This window comes from Lagenorhynchus albirostris, chromosome 20 (assembly GCF_949774975.1).
Source record: "Lagenorhynchus albirostris chromosome 20, mLagAlb1.1, whole genome shotgun sequence".
Lineage (NCBI taxonomy): Eukaryota > Metazoa > Chordata > Mammalia > Artiodactyla > Delphinidae > Lagenorhynchus > Lagenorhynchus albirostris.
Genome location: NC_083114.1, coordinates 6,178,033 through 6,201,327, shown reverse-complemented (window position 1 = coordinate 6,201,327; position 23,295 = coordinate 6,178,033). Strand labels below are relative to the sequence as shown.

Genomic DNA, 23,295 nt, shown 5'->3' with positions numbered 1-23,295 from the left:
CTATTTTTATTCCAAAACAGACCAATTTTTTTTTCAACATTGAAAATGAGGCTGGTAACACACCCCACCCCATCCCCTTGCTGGTCTCCCTAAGCCACAGGGAGCCCCTGAGCAATTACGGTTTCCACACCACAGCTTTGCCTCATTCCCGGGCAGACACATTTGACACAGCCTGGAACCTACATCTCTGTCTAAGGCTCAAGACGATCTTCAAACCTGCGCTTTCACCCCGCGTCGCCTTCAAATTCCAGAACAAACTCGTGACCATGACCAGCCCCTGCATGAATGTTTGGGTCGTGGATTTGAAGCCCTGCTTTTCAGTGGCTGGGTAACCTTGGGTGATTTGCTTAACCTCTCTGAATCGGATTTCTCCCTGGGCAGATGGGTGTGATGATGCTTCCCTTTCAAGGTTATTGTGGGCCATCGGGAAGGGGTGAGGGTCAGAGGGGTGCCTCTTTGCCAGCTGTGGACCCCACCCAGCAGGATTTCAGGCTGATGAGATTTGGGGGAGCTGAACTGGCCACAGTTACACTCCCACCCCTGACCCTAACCCTTCCCCAACCCTGTCCTTTCCCTCACTTTTCTTCGGGTGGAATGGCTCTCACAGAATCACACATCAGGAGCACCCTCCCCGCCCCACCATCTGCCCCGCACCTGTGAACAAGTAGCTCTGATGAGGCACTGAATCCATTTCTGCTGACCAAGCAGTTTCACCAAACTGCAGCCATTCATGGCCAGGGCGGGGAGTTCAGATGCCACATCCCTTTCTGGGGCTGTGAGCGAGGTTGGGGAGAGGAAAGAGGAGACTCAGCCCAGCTGGGTCCACACACTACAAGACTGGCTTCATGAGCAGACCTGCACCAGTTCCCCTTTTTTTCTGTTGGTGTAAACCCTGCCCTCGGGACTCTCAGAGACTCAGGCACCATCCGGGCAAGTCCACATCACATGAGTTAGAAGCCGCGCGCAAGGGATGCCCGAAGCCCCGCTCCGTCAGCTGGCGTGAAGGCAGCTGCCTCCGGTCAGCCTCCTCCAGACTCTCCTCCCTGGTCTGTCTCACTTGCGTGAAGCCAGCTCCCAGAGCTGCCGTTGAGCAGATGCAAACATCCGACGCGGCTGTTCTCTCCCCAGTCACAGCAAAACAGTTTCCCTCTACCCACTTCAGCTGGAACATCTTATTTAAAGTTCACGCCCGAGGAGACGAGGGTGTTGATGGCCAATTGCCTCTAAATGAGCAGAAAATTGCCAGGCCTCCTCCCTTTGGATAACAGCTGTGGGGTCTGTGTCCGTCTGTCTGGCCTCTGCCGGCCCTGATGCTGCCTCTGGGTAGAGGACCACCTCGGGCGAGCCACCGACCGCCAGCTACTGCCTCCTGTACCCAGGCCCCCGTGGTGTCCCTTTGAAGGTGCACAGAGAAGTAAGTCCCTGCTGGGCGAGGGTGGGGCTCCTGTCAATCATCTTCCGTTCCTTTAAATGCCACTCGAGGGAAGCAATCTGAGCGGTAGGAGAAGGGCCTTCCTGGCTTTTCCGGGCTTAGGGACGTGAGGGCTGGAGAGAGACCTGGCTGCGGCAGGGTTTTTTCCCTCCCAGTCTGCTGGGCTGTGAGCAGGGATGAGAACAAGGAGCAAGGATGCTGAGCAGATTCCGAGGCCTGCGGTGCTGAGATGAGGCTGTAGGTGACCCCGTGTTTCTTGCATTGTGACTTCTTTTGCTCCATTTCTTAGTAACCCCCTCCCATCCGAACGCACCCTATTTCTAATATAGAATATTTCGGATTATAAAAGGAACACCTGCCCTTTAAAGAAAGTTTGGAAAACACAGAAGGGTATCGAAAATTACTCAAAATCCCAGTAAACCCTTTGAGAGCAACTGATGTAGCCTCTCCCACTGTGCGTATCCCCCCGCCCCCGCTTTTTTTTTTTACAAAGATGTAATCACATTGTATATTAATTATAAATCTCTTGTTCCCTTAATGTTATTTGGTGAGAATTTTCCACAGCATTAAAATAGTCTTCGAAAGATCACATAGAATGACTGCAGGGCATCCAGCCTTGGGAGGTGACATGATTTATTCAACCCACCCCCCGTCGATTCCATTTAGCTTGGTTCTCATTTTATACTATTATAAACAATACTGTGATGATAATCGTTATACATAAATCTCTGCTATGTCTGTAATTATTTCCCTTAGATAGATTGCTATGATTAAGCAATGACTAAGTCCAAAGAGGTGCATGTTTTAAGACTCTTACTATATCTTAAGTCAATTACATCACTGATTGCCGTAAAGAGACACTGTCCCATTTTATTTCTTCTTTTCTGTGTTGCCTGTTCATGTCCACAGCCTCTTTTTTTTTTCCCCTGAGGAAGTTCATCTCTTCTTTATTTGCAAGAGCTTTTTTATATACCTTAAAACTTTTTTTTTTGTAAAGTGTTAATTATGGGCGAACGCACAACTTAAAAGTCACCATCTTAACCATTCTTAAGTGTACAGTTCAGAAACGTTAAGTGTACCGACCCTGTTGTGCAAATTGGCGTCACCAGCCATCTCCAGAACTTACTCATTTTGGAAAATGAAAACTCTGTCCCCACTGAACAAGTCCCCATTCCCCCGCCCCCAGCCCCTGGCACCCATCATCCTGCTTTGTGTCTCTCTGAATCTGACCCCTCTAGACACCTCCTGTACGTGGAATCATACAGTGTTTGTCTTTTAGTGACCGGTTTATTTCACTCAGCGTCATGTCCTCAAGGTTTATCCATGTTGTAGTATGTGTCGCAGTTTCCTTCTTTTTTAAGGCTGAATCATTTCCCGTTGTATACGTGGACCACATTTTGTCAATCTGCTCATTCCTTGATTGTCACGTAGGTTGCTTCTACCTTTTGGCCATTGTGAATTAACTCTGCTATGAACATAGGTGTACATTTATGGTGGTTTTTGACATACGCGATCCTAAACATTTTTATAAAATCTGCTGCATTCATCTTTCCTTCCTTTGTGCTTCCTCTCTGCCCTCATGTGTAGACATGTCTCGATCAGCCAAGGTTGGGAAGATCTTCACAAACAGTTTCTTCTACTTCTTTTACTAACTCATTTTTTCCTATTAAGTTCTGGACTCTAACTGGAACATGTTTTGATGAATGGCGTATGTTCTGCTCAGAATATGTTTGTCTGCAAGAAACACAAACCCACTCAACATACCTCGAATAAAAAGAAGCTTATTCAACAACACAGGGGTGTCTGGGGGCTGCAGAAACTCCTGGGCCTCCTGGGAACGGGGCCAAGAGTCTCTCTCTGGGGCCTTTCTCTTTGCAACAACGTTCCTCTTTCTGGACCAGGTGTTTCTGCTCCCACTTGGTTTGGGAATATACAGAATCTCGGGGTGTCTTGACACCAGCACCAACTCTGTATGACTTTACGTGTCCAAATACTCTGACTGGGAGCGCTTCAGACTCTTAATTTATATTCTTGAGAGCAAAAAAGCGACTGGCTCAGCACAGTTCATGGGTTGGTTTGCCTGTGCCTGTTTTTCATTCCTGGCTCAATCAGCTCCGGCCAGGAAAGGGGAGACGGTCGTGTGACACAAAATAACCAAGGTTTCCCTCTTTATTAGGAAATTAGTGTGGGCCTTCCAAAAGGATGTATGTCTGGGCAAGCACCCCAGTACGTCTGTTTGAGGAGAAACTGTAGACATGAGTCTAGTTTTCCCCACCTAGATAACCAATACCTTTATTTCTTCCTTTCTCTTCTCACCAGTAGCAATAATGGAAGTGAAGGGCAGCAGTGCCGGAAGGAACAGGGCAAGTGCTGTAGGTACTCAAGAGTTGGGACCAGGTCATGGCCACCTGGGTTCAGGGGACTTTCACCTTTTCCGTGTCATGGGGAGAACAGACTCCATGCCATAGCTGATTGATCACCTGCAGGACTTGCCGAAGGGTTGCTTGGGCCCAGGATATTGGACACAATATTCTTCTTCACTTCTTGCCATTGAGCTGAAATCCTTGATCCCATATTCCTGGGCCCAGTTCTTTGGAACATGACCTCCGCTGACCTTCTTTCTGATGCTTTCCCCAATTTCCCTTTCTTGCCATTTAATATGTCTTTATTTCTCATGGCAGCCTGAAGCTGATGAAGGGCTACAGGCCAGGGGTAAAACAATGTTCTTCTCAAATCTTGCCTACCTATATGACTAGCTGTGCAGTTTGGGACAAATTATTTAAAACAGGGAAGATTTTATTTTGCTTATGTGCCGTATGGAACTATTGAGGTGTAGAGCAGGAATATGTTATCTTCCGTAGAACTCCCAAAATTTTTTTCAAAGTGGTGTATCATTTTGGGTTCCCCTAGCAGTGAATGAGAGTTCTAGCTGCTTCACATCCCTCACCAACATTTGGTATTGCCGGTCTTTTTAATTTTAGCCATTCTGGTGGGTGTGTAATGGTATCTCAGTGTAGTTACAAACATCAGTTTTTTTAAGCCTTAAAACCTTGCTTTTAAGCCTTAGGTCATCCACCAATGAGGTATGTGAATAGGAGCAAGATACCTAAACACGTGGAGATTCAATTTCCTCAACTACAAAGTAGGGGATACTCTTGTCCACCTCCAGAGGTTTTATGAAGATTGAATGAGATAATGATTACAAAGCAGAGGGTCTGGCTCATAAAAACCCTCAGTATTAAATAATAACTATTGTGGCTATAGTTGTTATTATTATTGCTATTATTAATATTATTATGACCGCAATTGATATAATCCAGGTCAAGAAATCCCCTGTTTGGTTAAGGTTGTCCTGCATATAAAGACATTATTGGTTGAAATTGTCAAATATATATATATATAAACATATATATACACACATACATTTTTTTAATGGTTTAACGTTCTCTAAGGCAGTTGGCATTGATTAAAGAAGAATTATGAGAGAAGAAATTCATTTAATCCATCAGCAATTATCCAGTGGGTACAACCTACGTGCCCAGGACTATTCTAGATACTCAGCTTCCCTTCTTGTGGAAGGTAAGCTCTGGGTTTAAGAAGAGGAATAGACAATAGACAATAACCAAAGAGGTGAACAAGATAGTTTTACCTAAGGCTCCATGGATATGATGAAAGTAAAATGATGTGATAGAGAATGTCAGGGAGCCTACGGTAGATGGGGTGATTAGAGAAGGTCTCTCCCAGGAGGTAACATTTGCAATCAGACCTGAATGATTAAGAAGGATCTGGGCTCGCACAGATCTGAGGCCTGGGTATTCCAAGGTTGAGGGAATGGCAAGTGCAAGGCTGTAAGGCAGGCATGAGCTGGGCACATTGGAAGAACAGAAGATCCACCGTGGCTGTAGTGGGATGGGGAGGGGGAAGCTGGCAGGGCCGTGGCATGCAGGGTCTTGCAGAGTATTTTACATTTTTATTAAGTGTATTATGAAGCCGTGCAAGATATTTAGAAGAGGCATAGTGGGATCTGATGTCTCTTTTTAGGAGATTACTTTTAAGTGTGCTCTGTAGAGAATAGATAGCTGTGGGTGGAGAGGTAGGTCGGAAGGCTGGTCCTACTGTCGCAGGAGGTCAGATGAGAGGTAGTGGTGGCTTTGAACTAGTAGGCGGCAGGAGAGACGGAGAGCAGTGGGTGGGTATCAGATGCATTTAGCAGATGGTCCTCAGAGAGCTCGCTGATGATGGGAGGATGAGATAAAGAGAGGAATCAAGGCTCTAGGACTGGGTAGGTGATGGTGAGGAAGAGTAGGTAGAAATGGTTTTGGGGGCTGTAGAAGCAAAGTTTTCTTCTGATCGTTGTGATGGGTTGAATCGTGTCCTTCAAAAAGATCTGCTGAAGTCTGAATCCTTGTGAACGTGGCCTTATTTGGAAATGGGATTTTTGCAGATGTAAGCAAACGAAGGTGACGTCACAGTGAAGGAAGGGTGGATGCGTCCCCTGCATCGGCAGGCGGACTCTCAACCACTGCGCCACCAGGGAAGCCCCTCCCTGGAGCTTTGAATAATTGTGAACCTAAGACTCTTCCTTTCCTTTCTCCTTGGAGTATTTTGAAATAGTATACTAGAGGAGGTTTGCCCCTCTCGTAATAATCATTGTTATAGTAACAATTTATTGAAGAAGTGTAAAATGCTCTGTGCTTCACGTGCATTCTTGCATCTAATTTCATACTCGTCACATCCTCATGAGGCAGGCAGCATTCCCATTTTATGGATGAGAATAACTGAGGCTAAGGACGGGTAAACGGTTTGTCCAGAGCCACATGGCTGGTGTCAGAGCCAAGTTGATTTGTTGGAAGCCTGTGCTCTTACCTCCTGTCTATTACTGAGACATGTCTGGGTCATTTGAATATAAATCTTCTCTCATGGATAACTTCTCAGATATATGTAATAGCCCACACATTAAATTGTCTTCCCATTGGGAGATAGTCAGAAAAAAATTATAGCCCCCCAAATTCTCCCCTCTCCAGTTGCTTCTTCTGCTCTCTCTCAGGCAGAAGGGTCTCTCTTGTGTGTTTTGGAAGAGATGGGGTCCCTTGAGCGGTGGCTAGAATCATGACTTTCCCAGAAGCATGATGGAACGAATGGAACCCCAAGAATATGTAGTGGCATAGGATTTAGGTTCTGTCCTAAATCACAGGTTAGTCATACTGGGACTTTGTATCATTACTGAACCTCTCTGAGACTGTTTATTCATCTGCAAAATGGAGATAATATTGTCTTCAAATATTTTCCTCTAGATAATAACAGACATTCGTTGCCAATGTCTCCATGTAAGGGCACTTGATAAAACTCTATAAGATGGTAGAGTTTTTCAGCGTCATTCCATTGACCCCCCCACTAATTTGGACGCACTCAGAGGAAGCTCAGTGTTTTCTGCAGAGTAGGAGAAGAGGTCAAGGGTCAGAGGGGAAAGCAGGCCCCAGTCACCCCATGGCTAAGCCACTCCCTATAGATCTGCATTGCGATAACAAGAGAGAGTCTGAGTAATTCACAGATTTCCTGATTGACCCCTGCATCTACCCTAATCTCCTAAAAGGTTTGGGGCAAGGAAGGATTCTTCCCTCCCAGCATCCTTTGCCTCTTCTACCCAGGCCTTCTTCAGGCCTCCTCTTGGCCGGTGTCCTGCTCTCAATGAGACACAACTGAAATGGTGTCATAGGCAGAGACGGGAATTTGGTTAGATGCTGGGCATCTTTCCAAGAGGATTACAGCCAGCACATCTAAAGAGAAAATAAATGGCACACCGGGGGCCCCTGAAATAGAAATCAACCTCTGCACTCTTTCCTCCAGTACAGAGGAGGCCGTGGGCTGCGTGGGCACTGGGGAGAGCTCTGATCTGGGAAGATGCGGATTTTTGTCACAGCCAGCAGTGATCTTGGACTGTTCGTTCTCCCTTCCGAGCCCCAGTTTCCTCATCTGTAAGTCTTGAGGCTAGAGAAGGTGACCTTGAGCGCTCCTTCAGTTGTAGCATTCTTTGATTCTATCCCGATGGCTGGTGGAGGAGGGCTTCGTCCTTCTAAAATCCCTGAAGAGTAATGCCGTCACCAATAAGGCTCGCCCTCATCCCCTTGGTAAAGAATTAGGATGCACTAGAGATGTGGTTTTCAAACTTTTATTTTTGAGTCACGTAATGCTTCCTTTTAAAAAAAAATCTTACCCCAAAGCATAGGTAACATAGAAGAGACCACAGCAGAGCCCCCTATTGCAGTGGATGAAGCTGACCTGGAGTTTGCCCTTGGCCACAGCCGGAGACCTCTACATATTGATGTTTTTGTTTGTCTGTTTGTTTGGTTTGGTTTCAGGCACAAAGTACCAGTTTTCTTAAATCCAAATTAACCGAACTGATGATTCAGAGGACATTAATTTGAATTGAAAGGGGTTCTTTTATGAATCACTTCCTGGAGGATTTGTTCCCTAGTGCAGTGGTTACCAAGCTGTATTCTAGGTTCTGCCCCTCCTCCACCCTGCTCGAGATCCTCATTCTTCTGCATCTGATGAGATTCCCCTACTTTCCTAGGGCACAACGATAATAGGATGAAAAGCACCAAATTGAAAGTCAAGATCGGGGGCGGGGTGGGCCAGTTTCCAAAACTGTCTCCCAGCGTGACCTTGACAATGCCTCTCCTCCCCTTCTCTGCGTTTACGTTTCCTCCTTTGTCAAATGAGAATATTGGGCAAGGTGGTTCCCATACTGTTCTGGCAATCTGGGATTGCTTGCCTGGGCCCTCAGAGCCATGGACACCTGGCCTTCACCAGGTGGGCTGCACGCCTGGCCCCCATCCCCAGGTCTCCCGGCTATGGAGTCAGCAGAGGGAAGACGCCAGAGGGGAGATCTTTGGGGTTGCCCAGAGTATTTGCCAACAGCTCTGCTGACTGCACAGACTCTGGAGGAAACAGTCCCCCTGTGTTTGTGCGAGCAAGCACTAGAATTGTCACATAAAGCATTCCCAGCAGCTGCTCTCTAGAGATTTTTAAACTAGTCATTGTCAGTGCAATCTGCAGTTCAACGTGGCCTGCCCCCAGTTTACCTTGGTAGAGCTAGCTCAGAGCTACTTTATTCACTCAACCAAAGATGCCTGCATGGAAGAATGCAGGCCTCCTGGCTCCCAGCCCCAGATCCCTCGTGGAGCCATATGTGTGTGCTCTTGGGAACTAGAAGGAACCCCAGGGTTTCCTGGGGGAAGAGCTCTCAGGCCAGATAGCAAAGCCCAAGCTCTCTGCAGCTCCTGCTCGTGACTCTCTCTGGCCTGAGGTCAGCTGACGGCACACACAGAATAAGAAGACCCCAGGGAGTTCCCTGTATGGGAAAGAGGAAAGACCGTGGTCTCGATGTGAACAGGAGCTCCCATTTATTGAGGCTTATTGGTGAGGAGTATTAGACAAAACGATTTATGCACAGGATCTCATTTAATCCTTACCACCATCCCACCAGGTGGGTATTAGGATCTGCGTTAGATAAATGCCGTGTCATTTACACAAGGAGAAGTGTCCCCTCTGACTTCCTGGCTCCTATACTTCTTTTTATAAAATGACAGTTATTAGAGGTTCTTTTTCTTTCATATTAGGAAGTACAAAGAGAAAAACAAAGAATGGCCCATGATCCCACTCCCTTATCCCCAATAAACTCTGTCAACAGTACAAAAAGAAAAATAACACATATACGTATTTAGGAAATTCAAACAGTACAGGAAGTAATAAAACTCAAAGGTAAACACATCCCTTCCTTCCAGACCCTCTCCCCAAAGGAAAGATAGTTTTGGTATTTCGTTTGCAAGATTATTTGCAGAAAAAAAAAGTTCTGTATAAACCAGTCTACCTGCAACGGGTCTCTATGTAGTCTCTCTGTGTATTTTATTTTCATTTTTACTTTACATGAAAGGCATAATACTGAAACATTGCCCTACACTCTGCTTTCTTTTCCACTTTCTATACCTTAGAGCTCTTCCCACATCGGCACACACAGCCCTGCCTCATTCTTTTTTAACAGCTGTGTAGTATTCCATTGTTTGGACAGATTCCAGTTGACTTAGCCCCCCATTGACAGAAAGTATTGCAATCAAGGCTGCACTGTCTAGCCTGGTTCCTATCTTATGGAAAAACTTGAGAGCATATATGTAGGGAAAATTCCTAGTAGTGAGATACTAAGTCAGTGGCCTGTCCTTCAAAGAGGCACCACTAATTTATACTCCCACCAGCAGCAATGAGAAAGCCCATTCCCCTGGCACTGGGTCTCATCAGATGCTTCACTTTTGCCAAATCGATTCATCTTTTGAAAAAGATAGCTCATGTTTTGATTTGCATCTTCTTAATTATGAGTTAAGGTTAAGCACATTTTTATATCTCCATTGACTTAAAAATTTTTTTCTTTCTTTTTTTGGGGGGCGGGGAGAGTAATTCCCTATTCATATTCCTTGTGCATTTTTTTCTAGTATCTTCTTATTATCATTGTTGTTGGTTATTGTTATTGATATGACGGAGCTTTTTGTAAACAAAGGGAAACCCCCTTCTCACGTTAAGCCCCAGGGTTTTACATGTGTTTTGATGTTGGTCTGTGGCCTGTTTTCCCGTGAAGAAGGTCAACAGTGAAGCGGCTGCAGAGCAGGGCCCTGGCCAGCACCGTCGGGCTCCCTGCCAGCTTCCCAGAGGCCAGCTCCCTGTCTGTTCTGAGCGCACGCAGCGCACTGCAGGCAGGCTGTAAAGATGGAGCACCGTTCCCCCTATCGCGGAAGCTACTTCTGGTTTTATTTCATCACAATAATATATTTTTATTGCCCTATTTGCATACCAGATTTTCCAGGGCAACTCCAGTATCACTCAAATTTATTCAGGTCAATAAAGACAATTTGTTAAATGTTATGTACAATCTAATTTACCAATCTTTTCTTAATGAAGTTTTGGATCTGTGAACTGTAAAGATTACAAATCAGTACATCCATGATTTTAGAAATTCTGTACTTTTACTCCTTGCTTGACAGATTTCATCATTGGGCAGCTTTTTCTTCTCCCAGTGAGGACTTGAGGATATTTCAGTCTCTGAGTTCTTAAAAACTGGGAACTCTCTGTTTCCTTTATTGTTGGAGAATAATTTGGAAGTGAGTAAAACACTTGGGTAACCTTTCCATCTATGTGTCTATCGATCATCTATTTAATCTATGTATTCATCCATCATCTATCAATGAATCTATCTATAGCTATCTTAGAAACAAAATAAGATAATTATTTAGGAGTCAGACATGTCCCCAGAAGTATCTGTTTTCCTGAAGTCAGTATTTATCACATCCATGAATCTCTTTGTACTTGCATAGCACTGCATTTGCACGTATTTATAAACAATACAGCAGTGTGTTGCATGTTTTTAAACTCTCTGTGATGTCATCCTCTTTGCCTTCAGCTAGTTTAGTGTGGCTCTCAACATAACTAAGAATCGTCCATGTTGATACTTACAGCTCTGATTCATTTTATCCGCCCCATTGTATAGGATTACATTGTCTGAATATACCGCGATTTATCCCTTGTCTCCTGGTAGGGAATACAGGGTTCTTTTCCCAGTTTGTCTTTTTTAGAAACAATGTTGTCCATGATCATGCTTGTGTGTATCTCCCTATGCGCACGCGTGAGGATTTATCTCGGGCATAGACCTGAAGGTGAAGCTGCCGGTTCTGTGGTGCATCTGTTGTCAACTTTATCAGCCGTCACCAAAGTTCCTTCCAAAGCAGTTGTACCAATTTGCACTCCCACCAGAAGTGTGCAAGAGTTCTTGTTTCTGCTTATCCGTGTCCAGAGTCCCAGGCATTTTCATTTTTGCCAGTCTACTGGGTGTGAAATATCATCTCATTATGGTTTTAATTTGAATTTCCCTGATTACCCGTGAGATGGAACACCACTGTATGTGTATTGGCTCTTCCGGTTTTCACTTCTATGACTTGCTTTTTCATCTCTTTTGCCTGTTCTTTCTATTGGGTTGTTTTACTTTCTTATTAATTTGAAGTTATTTGTGTGTTGTTGATATTAATATAAATGTATGTTTCTATCCATTGACTTAGAGTTTCATGATTGCTTTTGATGTATCAGAGTTTAATTTTTTTCTGGTTTATTAATGAGCACGGACTTTATTTACATTACTGGTTGATATAGAAGTCTCAAATTGTTAAAGTTCGACAAAAAGAAGTATACTTTTGCTTTTAGAAGGTACTTTTACCAGAAACAGATACAAACAAACAAACCAAACTCAGCAAAACAAGAAGAAACACTTCTTGGATTCTTTTTTTTAATTGAGGCATAATTGATATACAATATTACATTAGTATTTGACATTTATATACATTGCAAAATGATCATCATAGTAAGCCTAGTTACCATCTGTCACCGTGCAGACTTAATACAATATTATTGACTATATTCCCCTTGCTGAACTTGATACCCCCATGACTTATTTATAACCGAAGTTTGTACTTCTCCATCCCCTTCAGCCATTTTGTCTCAACCCCATCCCCTCCTCTCTACCAAAATAAAAGTCTCAAAAGTCTTTAAAAGATCGCTTCACTTTCCGTAGATTTAGTGTTTTATGAAGTTGGCTTGTGTTTTCCCCTTTTTTTCCTAAATGGCATTTCACCAGCATATATATATATTTAGATCTCTGTCCTTCAAATATATAGTCTGATATTTGACTCAAGACTAAAGTCTTCTACCTGCTCAAAAGAAAATCTATTAACTTTTAATTATTGTTTCTGAATTATCCCTTCTGTCTCTCTCCTGGGCATCTTATTTTCAATAGATAGTGACTTCTGGAGTTGTCCTTTCTGTCTCTTCCTTCCTGCCATCCTTCTCGTCTCTTCATTCTTCCCTACTGAGTACCCAGTGCATCTCTCTCGTTGGAATTGTCTTCACCAACTTCTTCACTAGCCACCCTGCTGTCCATATTTGCAGCTCAGGCAAACTGTCCTGATCAGTTTGTTCTCCGACCCTCCTCCCTGGCTGCTGATTGAATTTCACCAATGCGAAATTCTCTTACATCTTATTGAGGTCACCATTCAGATATTACCTTATTTTTTTCCCTCCTGTTTCTTGCAGCAAATCTCTTTTATAGAGAAACTTTCTATTTACTCAAGGTCGCTTTCTCATCAGAGCCACCAGCATCAGACAACGCCAGCAGCCCAGCCCCAGGCCTCTCTTTAGCTTTCATCTGCCTCCCACCTGGGGACCATTGTCCCCTCGGCGCTGTTCCTGTGACTGCTGACTTCTGAAGGATGGTGATGGTGAGAGGGCAGGGGCAGATCTGGAGGGAGCCACGTCATCCAGATGCTGTTTTGCAAGTTTGGTCCAGCAGGTGGGGGTGGGCACACTCTCTCTGCAACATGAGACCACCCTTGTTCCCCATCGGGGGCTGTGTGTTTGTGATGTTGCCACGTGGTTGTGTATTCCTGCTACTTACGTGTGCTCACAGAGCTCCCGCTTACCTCTGCCTGGAGCCCTGCTGGATATAGGGCCATTTCTCTGGAACTGCAATTTGGGCAAAATTTGTACTCTTTTAGCCTCCTGCCTCGATGGCCAGCAGGAGGGCATGGACTTGGGGTCATAGCTGCAGAAAAGAGAAGGGGGCGGCTCTTTGTGTTATGGCTAAAGAATTCTGTGATACCCATTCATACCATTCACATCATTGACCCTTGAACTCTGCACATCCCCAAGGCAAAGAAGGGGCATTGCCTCTCCTCACATCTGACCGTGCACTTGCATAGGGCTTCAATTTACCAGCCATTCTCTTCACACTGCCCTTGAAGGAAGTGATTGTTCCTTTGGAGGGTACAGAGAACGTAAATTATTCTAGACCTTGACCTCTTCGCATTGGCCCAGATCTGGCTGAAGACTGACCTTCCCATGGTCCTCTGAAACACAGTGGTTCATAAAGTCTGGCCCCTGGACTTGTGACCATCATCACCGTCACCTGGGAACTCGTTAGAAACAAAAATGATCAGGCCTTACCTCCGACCCACTGAATCAGGAATTCTGGGGCTGGGGCTGGGCAATCTGTGCCGTCCAGGTGAGTCTGATGAACTCAAGTTTGAGGACCACGGCTCGAACAAAAGCCGAAACTGCCACCATGCCCTTTCCAGCTGTCCCGAGAGATGCTGTTGAAAAATATAAAGGCTCCCTGGAGACTTGGGTACCCAGTGACAGGTGTCTAGACTTGGTTTTTGTATTTACTTTTCATTTGAACTCAGTATTTTCCAGACCTGTTTGACCGTAGAATATTCCGTATTCCTGTTATGTGCTCCTGGTCCTGCCTCATTCCCCTCCAAACCTCAGCATGTGAAACTCCACACGTCTGAGATCCAACGTCTGTGAACTTGGGAATCATCACGTGGGCTTCTCTTGGCTTAGCGTTGCCCCGGGGTCCTGGCTAAAGCCTCAGAGAAGAATCACAACTGCACTTGTTCAGACTGAGGGGTGAGCTGGCTAGGGAGAGGGTTGTAGAAAGAGTGTGGATTTAGAGGCGGGTAGACCTGGTCGGGATCCAGGGTCCACCACTGACTAGCTCCATGAACTTGGGAAAGTGACCTTTTTCCACAGGGCTCTTGTGAGGAGTGAACGAAACCAGGTGCACAGGATGGAACTGACATGGGGTTTGTAGACAGAAGACCAGGATGCTAGTGATGGTTCAGTCATCTTCCAACTTGACACCCCTGGCCTCAGTTTCTCCATCAATAAAATGGGGGAATAATAATAATAGACAACTTACCACGTGGTAGTGATGAAAATTTTAAGGAAATAATATATATGAATGATCTTTGTAAACTGCATAATGCTACAGAATGTTCGGCTTCTATGTCAGATTAGACCGTGTTTTCAGAGGCTCTGTCCCTTTGTCTGGCACATAGTAGGTGATCGGGTGATTTGGTTGGCTTTCAGTCAAGCACAACCCCAAAGCAGTAGCGCAGTGCTTAACCCTGAGGGACCTTGTTCCAGCTGACAGATAAGAATGAACTGAAGTAGCAAAGGCACTGTTTTATGTGCCATCTTTCTCAGGATTGATTTGTTTATCAAAAATTTTATTTATAAGGAGCACAAAAATAAACCAGCCCAAACTCTGCAGGATGTAACAGAGGTTCTGAATTAATGAGGTCCAAATTTATGAGCGTTCAGAATTGTTACTTCCTTTTCTTAACTCTTCTGTTGTCAGGAGGGGCCGTGGGGGGGAAATGACCCGTCCACACGCCGCTTGTCCCTCTCTCCTTCATCCCCTGATGAAGTTGCATTTTTCCAGGACTAGAGTTGGATTTCTGGAGCTGTGACATGGCTTGGGATATGGGCAGAAGCCTCTTAGTTCAGCTCCAATAATTCTTTTCTATAAAATTCTGGGTTGTGACTACATTATTTTACAGCAAGGGAGTTCCTTGTGAAAAGCTGTGTGCCCTGAGGAAGGAGGTATTTATTCCAGGGTGGAGGGCATGAGGGAAACAATGGCAAAATTCTCTTATAGTCTTCATGCACTAGGATCACGGTTCCCAGTGTTTGGTCCCTAGGCTCGGCAGCATCAGAATCACCAGGCTACTTGATAGAAATGCAAAACCCTGAGCCCCATCCCAGATCTACTGACTCAGAAACTCTGGGGGCGGGGCCCAGCAGGTTTGAACCTGCCCTTCTGGTTTTTCTGATGCACACTCAGGGTTGAGAACCTTTGATCTGGGAGAAGAAGGAAGGAACAGGGCCAGCCAGACGTCACTCTTCAGAGGAAGGATGCTGGATTCCGGAACCTAAATAGTGGGTGGTGCTGGGCACCCACGAGGACCCCAGCAAATGTCCATTGCACCCACCTGAACAAACTGAAATTCAGTTGTTTATCCATTTACTCTAGGGCAATGGTTCTTCTTCCCTGTGGCACATTAGAACCACCTAGAGACCTCGTTAAAAATACCCTGACCAGCTGAACCAGAATCCCTGGAGTAGTGTCGGGACATCTGTATTTTTAAAAGCTTCCAGATGATTCTGACACGCGCCCATTTTTGAGATCTAATGCAGAGGGTGCCTCGCTAAGAAAAAATGTGATTTAGGTTGTCTTTACATTTATCATAGATTTTTCTGTTGGAAATGTATTTTACCTATTTGTATTATAAAAATTACATACTCATTATAGAAAAAAACTTGGAAAATACAGAAAAGTTGAAAGGAGAAAAGCAATAAGACTCATGTTCCAACTGTCTAAAGGTGGTAGTCAGTATCAGGTGTGTTTTCTTTCAATCTGTTTGTTTAATACACTGGTTTGCATTTTTTTTTACAGTGTTGTGATCATACTTAATATAGCATTTTCTTCCACTTTTTTACTTAACATTACATCTTAGGTAGTCTGCACATTGTTATAATTGTAAGTACAGTTTTTAATATGCTCTTGTGGCAACATGACAAAAATACAGCTTTCCTCCATTTTCACATGTGCATAGTTCAAGATGGTGTTTAGAGAGGACTTCTTTTCTTTATAATGCCTATATTTCAAGCATATTGTGAAATTCTACTTTGAATATCAGAAACAGAATATTAACTCTTTCTCTTCTCTTTCAATGTCTTCTCCCAGGGTCCTAATCTGTCCTCGGACTTTTCCTCACCCCAACCCCACAGGTAGATGGATAGATGAGGCTGAACAGAAAGTTCAGAGAAAGTCGAGAGAGGAAAACACATAAATATTTTCCTACAGAAAGTCGAGAGAGGAAAACACATAAATATTTTCCCAATGTTTTAGAGCCACCACCCTACCTGTCAGCCTCAGCGGATGTTGGATTTCTCCTAAGCCACAAGGCTGTAATTCATAGGATGAGGTATGATTCATAAACATACACACACATAGAGCATTCTGATCAGACCCGCACTTCTACGCTTTGGAAAGAAAGAAGCCAAAGGAATAAGACAAGAAAAAGAAAGAAGGAAGCTGGGACAAAGGAAAGGATGGTAGGACAAACAGACTGAAGTTCTGATGTGCTCAGTCAGAAATGCCAAAGTCAAGCCCTTTTTCCCACCTCTCCTTTTAACATAAGCTTCCCAGAACTTTCTTCTTTGTTGCACAGTTATATGTGCGTGTATGTGTATGTGTGTGTGTGTGTGTATATATATATATATATATATACACACACATAAATGTGTATGTATTTAAATTGGTAATATATATAAAGTATGTAATACTTATCTATTACATACTTCATATATATACTTTATATGTTTATAATATATATTATATATAAATTTATAAAATAATATATATATAATTTTTTTTTCCTTGATTGCTTCTACCTTCTGGCTCAGCTGCTGATTTGAAGTTAAGTTCACCATCACTGTTGGGTGAGCTGGAGCAGCAATGTTTGTCTTCTTGTTGGTGTCCTGGATGCGCCAGGTAATTCTGCCCCATCTTCTTGCAGGACATTATGGGAAGGATGCTTACCGAAGTGGAGGACCTGATCTCCATAACTTCATCTCATCTGGATTTGTCACGTTAGGAAGAGGACACACGAAGGGTACAGTGGAAACCATTTTTTACTAAAATACAGAGGTTGCCTAGGGAACCCCGATCTGAAATGTGAAGATGGTGTGGAGGCCAGAGGCTGGTCCAGGACAGGATAAGTTGGGTGGTTTCCATGGTTGCTTATCCTGGTGACATGCGTGGCTTCTGACAGGAGTGACCAGGAGGTCACAGGTGCAACTCTAGAAGGCAATAATAGACTTCCAAGAGGTAATGCGTCCTGCCCCGCCCACGGCGTGGAGCAGGACACAGATGCCAGTGGCTCCCCGTGGGAGGGGACCACGGGCGGCATGGTGGGAAACACTGCCGACGGATGTGGCAGCATTGGCAAAGTGTTCGTTCTCCTCTTGGCTATTATTCCTTTCCATTTGAAAGCCACATTTTATAAACTGATGTCAATGTTCTGTACCGTGGGTCTCGAAGCCAGCACGCATGTCGAGAGTTTTGGCGTCCTAAGTGTGTCTATGTAAACTCTCCACGATGGGCATACAAAGGTAGGGGTTACGCAGACCTTCAAGCCACAAGCTGAAAGTTAACGTGGCATTTCTGCTGAGCTGCTTTATGACCTAGCCGACAGCTTGCAGAGCATCTGTGCAGGGGGTGTGACATCGTCGATTCTGTCTTTTGTTTAAACAGAGTTCTAGTGTTGTGAGCATTCTGTCATATCAAGAGTAACTGGATCCCTAACTCCTTTGATTACCTTCCTAACACCTGTGTACTGTTATAGACAACTGTGAATTCTGTTGTAGGGATGGTATATCCCTGTCTTCCCCTGAAATATGTGTTTGTTTTAAGTGTGAGTGAACAAGGAACTTTGCTATTTTTTCTTACGTTCCATGCACCCAATTTTTAAATTCCTATGTGTTGTTTGTTCATCCTATAGAGAAAAAAAAATCTGTATCTGTGTATGTATTTTCTGTTGTGTCTCTTTGTGTCTAAATAAAGTTTATTGAGGATACAGGTGGCATTTGTGGCTACTAAGAGTTGCAGAATCAAATTGGGACCAGATGGCTTGGGAAGGGGAAACGGGCCTCACAGTTAACTGGTAAAAGACACAATCCTTGACGTACTCATATCAACTCAAGCCCGGGATATATGACTCCCGTGTCATCTGCTTTTTGATAATTATCTATCACTGTGAAACCAGTTACTCTAAAATGTAGCATTTTCAACCAGTAATAAATATTTCTTATCTCACATAGTTTGTGTGGGTGAGGAATTTGGGAGCAGCTGAGTTGGGTGCTTCTGGCTTGGGGGTCTCTCATGAGGTTACAGCCAAGGTATCAGCACGGGTTGCATCAGCTGAATCGGGCTTGACCGGGGCTGGAGGACTTGCTTCCAAGGTGGCGCACTTATGTGGTGCTGGCTGTTGGCAGGAGGCCTCAGTTCCTCCCCATGCCATTCTCTCCAAGGTTACTTGAGTGTCCTCACAGCATGGTGGCTGGGCTTCCCCACAATGGGTGATCCAAGAAAGAAAAAGACAGATGCCACCATGTCTTCTATGACCAAGGCCATGGGTGACACATCAGCATTTTCACAATATTTTATTGGTTACACAAGTCAGCCCTATTCAGGATGGGGGACTGCACAAGGGTGTGAATGTCGGGATCAATGCCTAGGATCATTGAGGGCCACTTTGGAGGCTGGTTACCATACCCGCATGACCCTCGGAGCAGAGCTACAAATCGGGATCTTTCCAACAGAACATGGCCTTCTCAGCTGCAGGTGCTTTCTACCCTCACTTATTACTAAGGCTTCTCAACGGCTGTGGCTTCCCACCCTTACCCTGCCCCTTATAGCTGGTGCAACCTGAAACCCCCAACAGTTCAATCAATAGAACTCTTTATATGTATATTATAAATGTCATGGCTTTGGGTACATACATTCATTTGACAAATATTTCATGAGGCCTGGCATGCACTAAGCAATATTCAGAAGTAAAACAAAGTAGAATCCAGCCTTGTGGAACTCATATTCCATTGGGGGAAGCAGACAAAATAAACCCTCGATGCTAAGTGCAGGGAGAAAACCTAAAGCACGTAAAGGGGGCGGGGAGCTGCTGTTGTCAAGGAAGACCTCTGGGATGAGGGGGTGATTGAACAGAGACTCGCATCCCAGGCAGGGGCATCAGGAAGGCCCTGAAGTAGGTTCTTGTAGATCAAGAAATAGGAAGGAGGCCTGTGAGTGAAGCAGGCTAGAAGGAGATGAGATCAGAGCCACAGGGGAGCCCGATCATGTATTTATGGGTGTGGCTGTGAGGCTGCTTTTAAATTAGCTAGACCTCCATCGGAGCACATACAGGTGATTCTCTGTCCTTATCTGTCCTTCCAGTCACTGTCACCTGGGCACCCGGGAGACTCTACCCCGCCCATGCATGTGGCGGCTTTGCTGTGGCCTCTGCTTATTATTTCCCCGTGTTGTCTTGTTCTGTGGTCTCATCCAGCCCTCCTGTGTGTGCATGGCCTGTCCTCCTGGTCTGTCACCCTTACCAGATCCTCTTCTCCATTCCCTTCCGCTCAAGAAGGCCTCTGAAACCTCCTCTTTCCGGGAATGTACCTTGCGTGTATTTTCCTATTTAGATGATAAGAGATTGGGGTGGCAGTGGGGATTTGGAAATGGGGATTCCCTTCCAATATCAAGACCCTTTATCCCTGCGCAGCCCAGATCTCTGGAAAAGGGCCAAGCTCTATCCTCGCTTCCTTCAGAACAAACCAGGTTCAGCTCTGAATGGTACTTCTAAGTAAAGCAGCCCCCTGCAAATGCCCCACGGGAAGGGGACCACTCAGAGACATCTAACCTGGGGCTGTTCCCCCATCATGTGTGTTTGGTTCTCTTTCTTTTCTTATTTATTTACTTTTGCTTCAACTCCAATTACTGCCTTTCTGGTCCCTCCCCCTTTATTCCTTTTTTTGTTCCAGCTTCTTACGTGTGCCTTAGGCCTTCTGGTGGCCCCTGCCCACAGCATGGCCCCAGTAGGACTCTCGGAACTTGTGGTGTAGCTAGCACCTGTTTTAGAAGGTGATAGCATTGACCTACCGACCACATCACTGAGTTGAACATGGATTTCTATCAGACTCTGATTATTGGAGACCGAGCATGGACGGTCTTTGTTCTGAATGGCACTGGGAACCTTCACTGGAAGCTGGGATGCTCCCAGCCCCGTGCTCCGTTTTATGGGTCCCCGAGGCATTACAGAGAGATGTGCGCTCCAGCTCCGGTGGGGCTCCCCCAAATTCAGACAGTGGGGTTGAGGATGCATATATGTCTTCCTGCTTTATAACAAGATTCACAGGTACATGGATAATTCAATTCTTTGGATGAGGCCTAACTAAGTAGATATTCTTTTGTTAATGGGCTGGAGAAGGTGAGACATTAGAAGAAATAGAATTCTGACCCTAGGGGCTTCCTAACCACCAAGTCCCCCTGCTCCATCTCTATCCTGTTGGGAGACCCCACATTTTAGCCTAGGGGGCCACACCGTCATTGGCCAGCCTTCTAGGTGGCATAGCACTGCCTTAGGCTCACAGGCACTAGAATTCGTACTTACGCCCCTTTTCAGGACTTTCTAACTGAATGATGTGATCTCATAATTCTTACTTTTCCTTTTATGTTCTCCTTCTCCTAGGGAACTAATTCTGCATGTCTCCCTGCTCTGATTTCTCCTTTGACCTCCTGTTTGCTCATCCCTTCGGGTAAATGGGAGTCAAGTCTCAGGAAGATACTGATCAGAGTGGCCATGAGTTTAGACCAAGTTTCCCCTATAACTTTTACTCTGTTGATTAGACAAGAGCCCCCAGACTCTCCCGCCGGAACCTAGGGCAGTCTTTAAGGGCACAGAGGGTCTACTCAGGCTGCCACGATGAAAACCCAAGGATAAAGGCTTCTCTTTACCAAGCAGTTCCTATGTGCCGGCACTGTCGTATTTGCACCTTTCCAGTAACCCCGTGGGAGAGCTCTTGTCCCCATTTTCACTGGTGAAAAACTGAAGCTGGAGCAGTTGAGTGGCCTGCCCAGGTCAACTCTGACAGTTAGCACTGTTTCATCCCATCCAGACCTGCTTCCAGAGTAGGTACTCCAGCCCCACACATCCTGTCTCTTGAAGACAGAAGGGCCGAGGTGGGCCGGGCGGTGGGTCAGCAGGACCCACATGTCGTGAGCATTCAGTGACTGATGGCTGTTTTATCAGAGGACACACTTTATAAGACAGGAAGTCACAAAAAGAAGACGGGCTGGAAACTAGCACCACCTTGTAAATCCACTAAACTTCAGTTAAAAAAAAAAAAAAAATCAGGAGTCAGGGCATTTACACCAGATGAGCAGGGTCTGTCCTTCCAGAAAGGAAGCTCAGTCTCCTCAGATAATTATTCAGGGTCTGTCTCAATGAACACACCTACGGACACCCTCTGCTGTCCAGGTGGTTTGGTTACAAATCTCAGACAGGCTGGCTGCGTTTGAGTCTGGATGAAAAAGCCTGAAGACGCTTTCCAGAAACTCCCATGGGACCTACTGTTAATTCCCTTGATCTCCACCCGTGTAGCCCAGGCCACACCAGGCCCAAGTCCTTCCAGGTTGTGGTGTCAGCAAATGCATCTGATCTGTGCTGACCGGCACTGTTCCTTGGGTCCTTTCCGTGTGTGTGTGTGTGTGTGTGTGTGTGTGTGTGTGTGTGTGTGTGTGTGTGTGTGTGTGTGTGTGTGTGTGTGTGTGTGTGTGTGTGTGTGTGTGTGTGTGTGTGTGTGTGTGTGTGTGTGTGTGTGTGTGTGTGTGTGTGTGTAAGAGACAGACAGAGAAATTCCTGAAGCCTTTGCTGAATGGTAGGAGCCCCAAAGTGACTCCCATTTGGAGGAGGTGGGCACTGCTGCCCACCTGGCCGTCCATCCCTCCACGTCAGCTCACATGCAGAGCATCTGCTCTGTGCCACACACTCTTCTAGGCCCTGAGGATGCAGCAGACAGACTTTACATGCCAGAGAGAGATGACAGACATACTGAAAGAAAGAAGTAAATCTCTGAAGTATGTCAAAAAGGAGTTAAAAGCTACGGAGCAAAATGAGGCAGAGAATGAAGGAAGGAGTTGCAGTTTTTAAAAAGAGCATCCAGAAAGCTTCAGGAAAAAACTGGCATTTGAGCAAAGGCTGAAGGAGGTGAAGGGTCAAGTCGCCTGGAATCGGGGGTGGGAGCGTTTCCCAGGCCAAGGGAACAGCCACCCACTGCCCACCTGGCTGGCACAGGGACAGCCGTGAGGCTGGAGCAGATGGGGCCTGGGTGTGGGCAGTAGGGGGCGGGGTCAGAGCGGGGCCGGACCACCCAGGGCCTGGGGGTCACTTGAGGATCTGGTTGCCACTCTGGGCAGAGCGAAATACAAGATGCTTTTGGCCTGAGGTATTAGGAAGAGGGACGTCTGTGGGAGGGCCAGGGTTTCGGCAGAGGCTGGGGGTGAAGTGAATTCGATCTGACTTCATATTAAGTTTTAGCTGCGTCTTAATCACCCACGTGGAAATGTCAAGTTCAGGGGAGTTGTCCTGGCTGGGGATGTAAACGGGGGAGTTTCCAGTACATGAGGCCGGACGCTGGGTGAGGGCAGTAGCTAGAAGGCAGCGTGATATAAAGAGAGGTTTGTCTTTTTTAAGATGGGAGAAATCACAGTATATTTGATATTTGTATGCTGATAGGAAGGATCCAGTAAAGAAGGGAAAAATTGATTATGCAGGAGTGGGGGATGGTATATTTCAGAAGTGACATCCTCGATAGGCGAGAGATTCCTTGATGGAATCTGTCACCCCGGGGGGCTGGCCTTGTCTAAGGGTGAACTCCACCCAGAGTCGCAGGCAGGGTATTGGGCCACAGGTGCATGCAGGTGGGCATGTGGGATCCCTGCTCAGTGATTCGGGAAGCAAGGTCATCCACTGTAAGCATTAGGGCGACCGACCATCCCAGTTTGCCCAGGACTGTTCCAGTTTTAGCCCAGAAAGGCCTGCGTCCTAAGGAACCCCTGAGTCCTGGGCGAATGAGGTCAGTTGGTCACCTTGGGGAGGACGTGTGAGCAGGCCCAGCCTGTCTGGTTTCAGGGCATCTTCCACACCCATCTCTAGAGCCCAGAAGTGGAATGAGGATGCTGCTGCCTGGGGCTGGCACTGCACAGCCTCAGAGGCCTTGGGACTCCCCTGAGATGGAGATAAGGCCAGAGCCCCAGAAGCTGCTGCCCTGTGGGGAGCAATCCCAGACCCCACAGAAGGACCCTGGATGGATGGCTTCATTCTGTCTAGATGATGCTCCCTAGGGCTAGGCTGGAAGTAGCCATTCCT

General features: G+C 45.8%; 1 protein-coding gene across 3 annotated transcripts in view; it reads left to right on the top strand.

Moving 5' to 3' along the window:
• Positions 1-23,295, top strand: part of SHISA6 (shisa family member 6) — a 240,967-nt gene that overhangs the window by 99,694 nt on the left and 117,978 nt on the right. For 2 of the 3 annotated variants that reach the window (XM_060134840.1, XM_060134839.1), the window contains exon 3: positions 16,891-16,986. The exons of the other annotated variant lie outside the window; for it this stretch is intronic. In XM_060134840.1, coding sequence (XP_059990823.1) covers positions 16,891-16,986 — 96 coding nt within the window. The remainder of the gene's footprint in view (positions 1-16,890; positions 16,987-23,295) is intronic. 3 annotated transcript variants of the gene reach the window in all.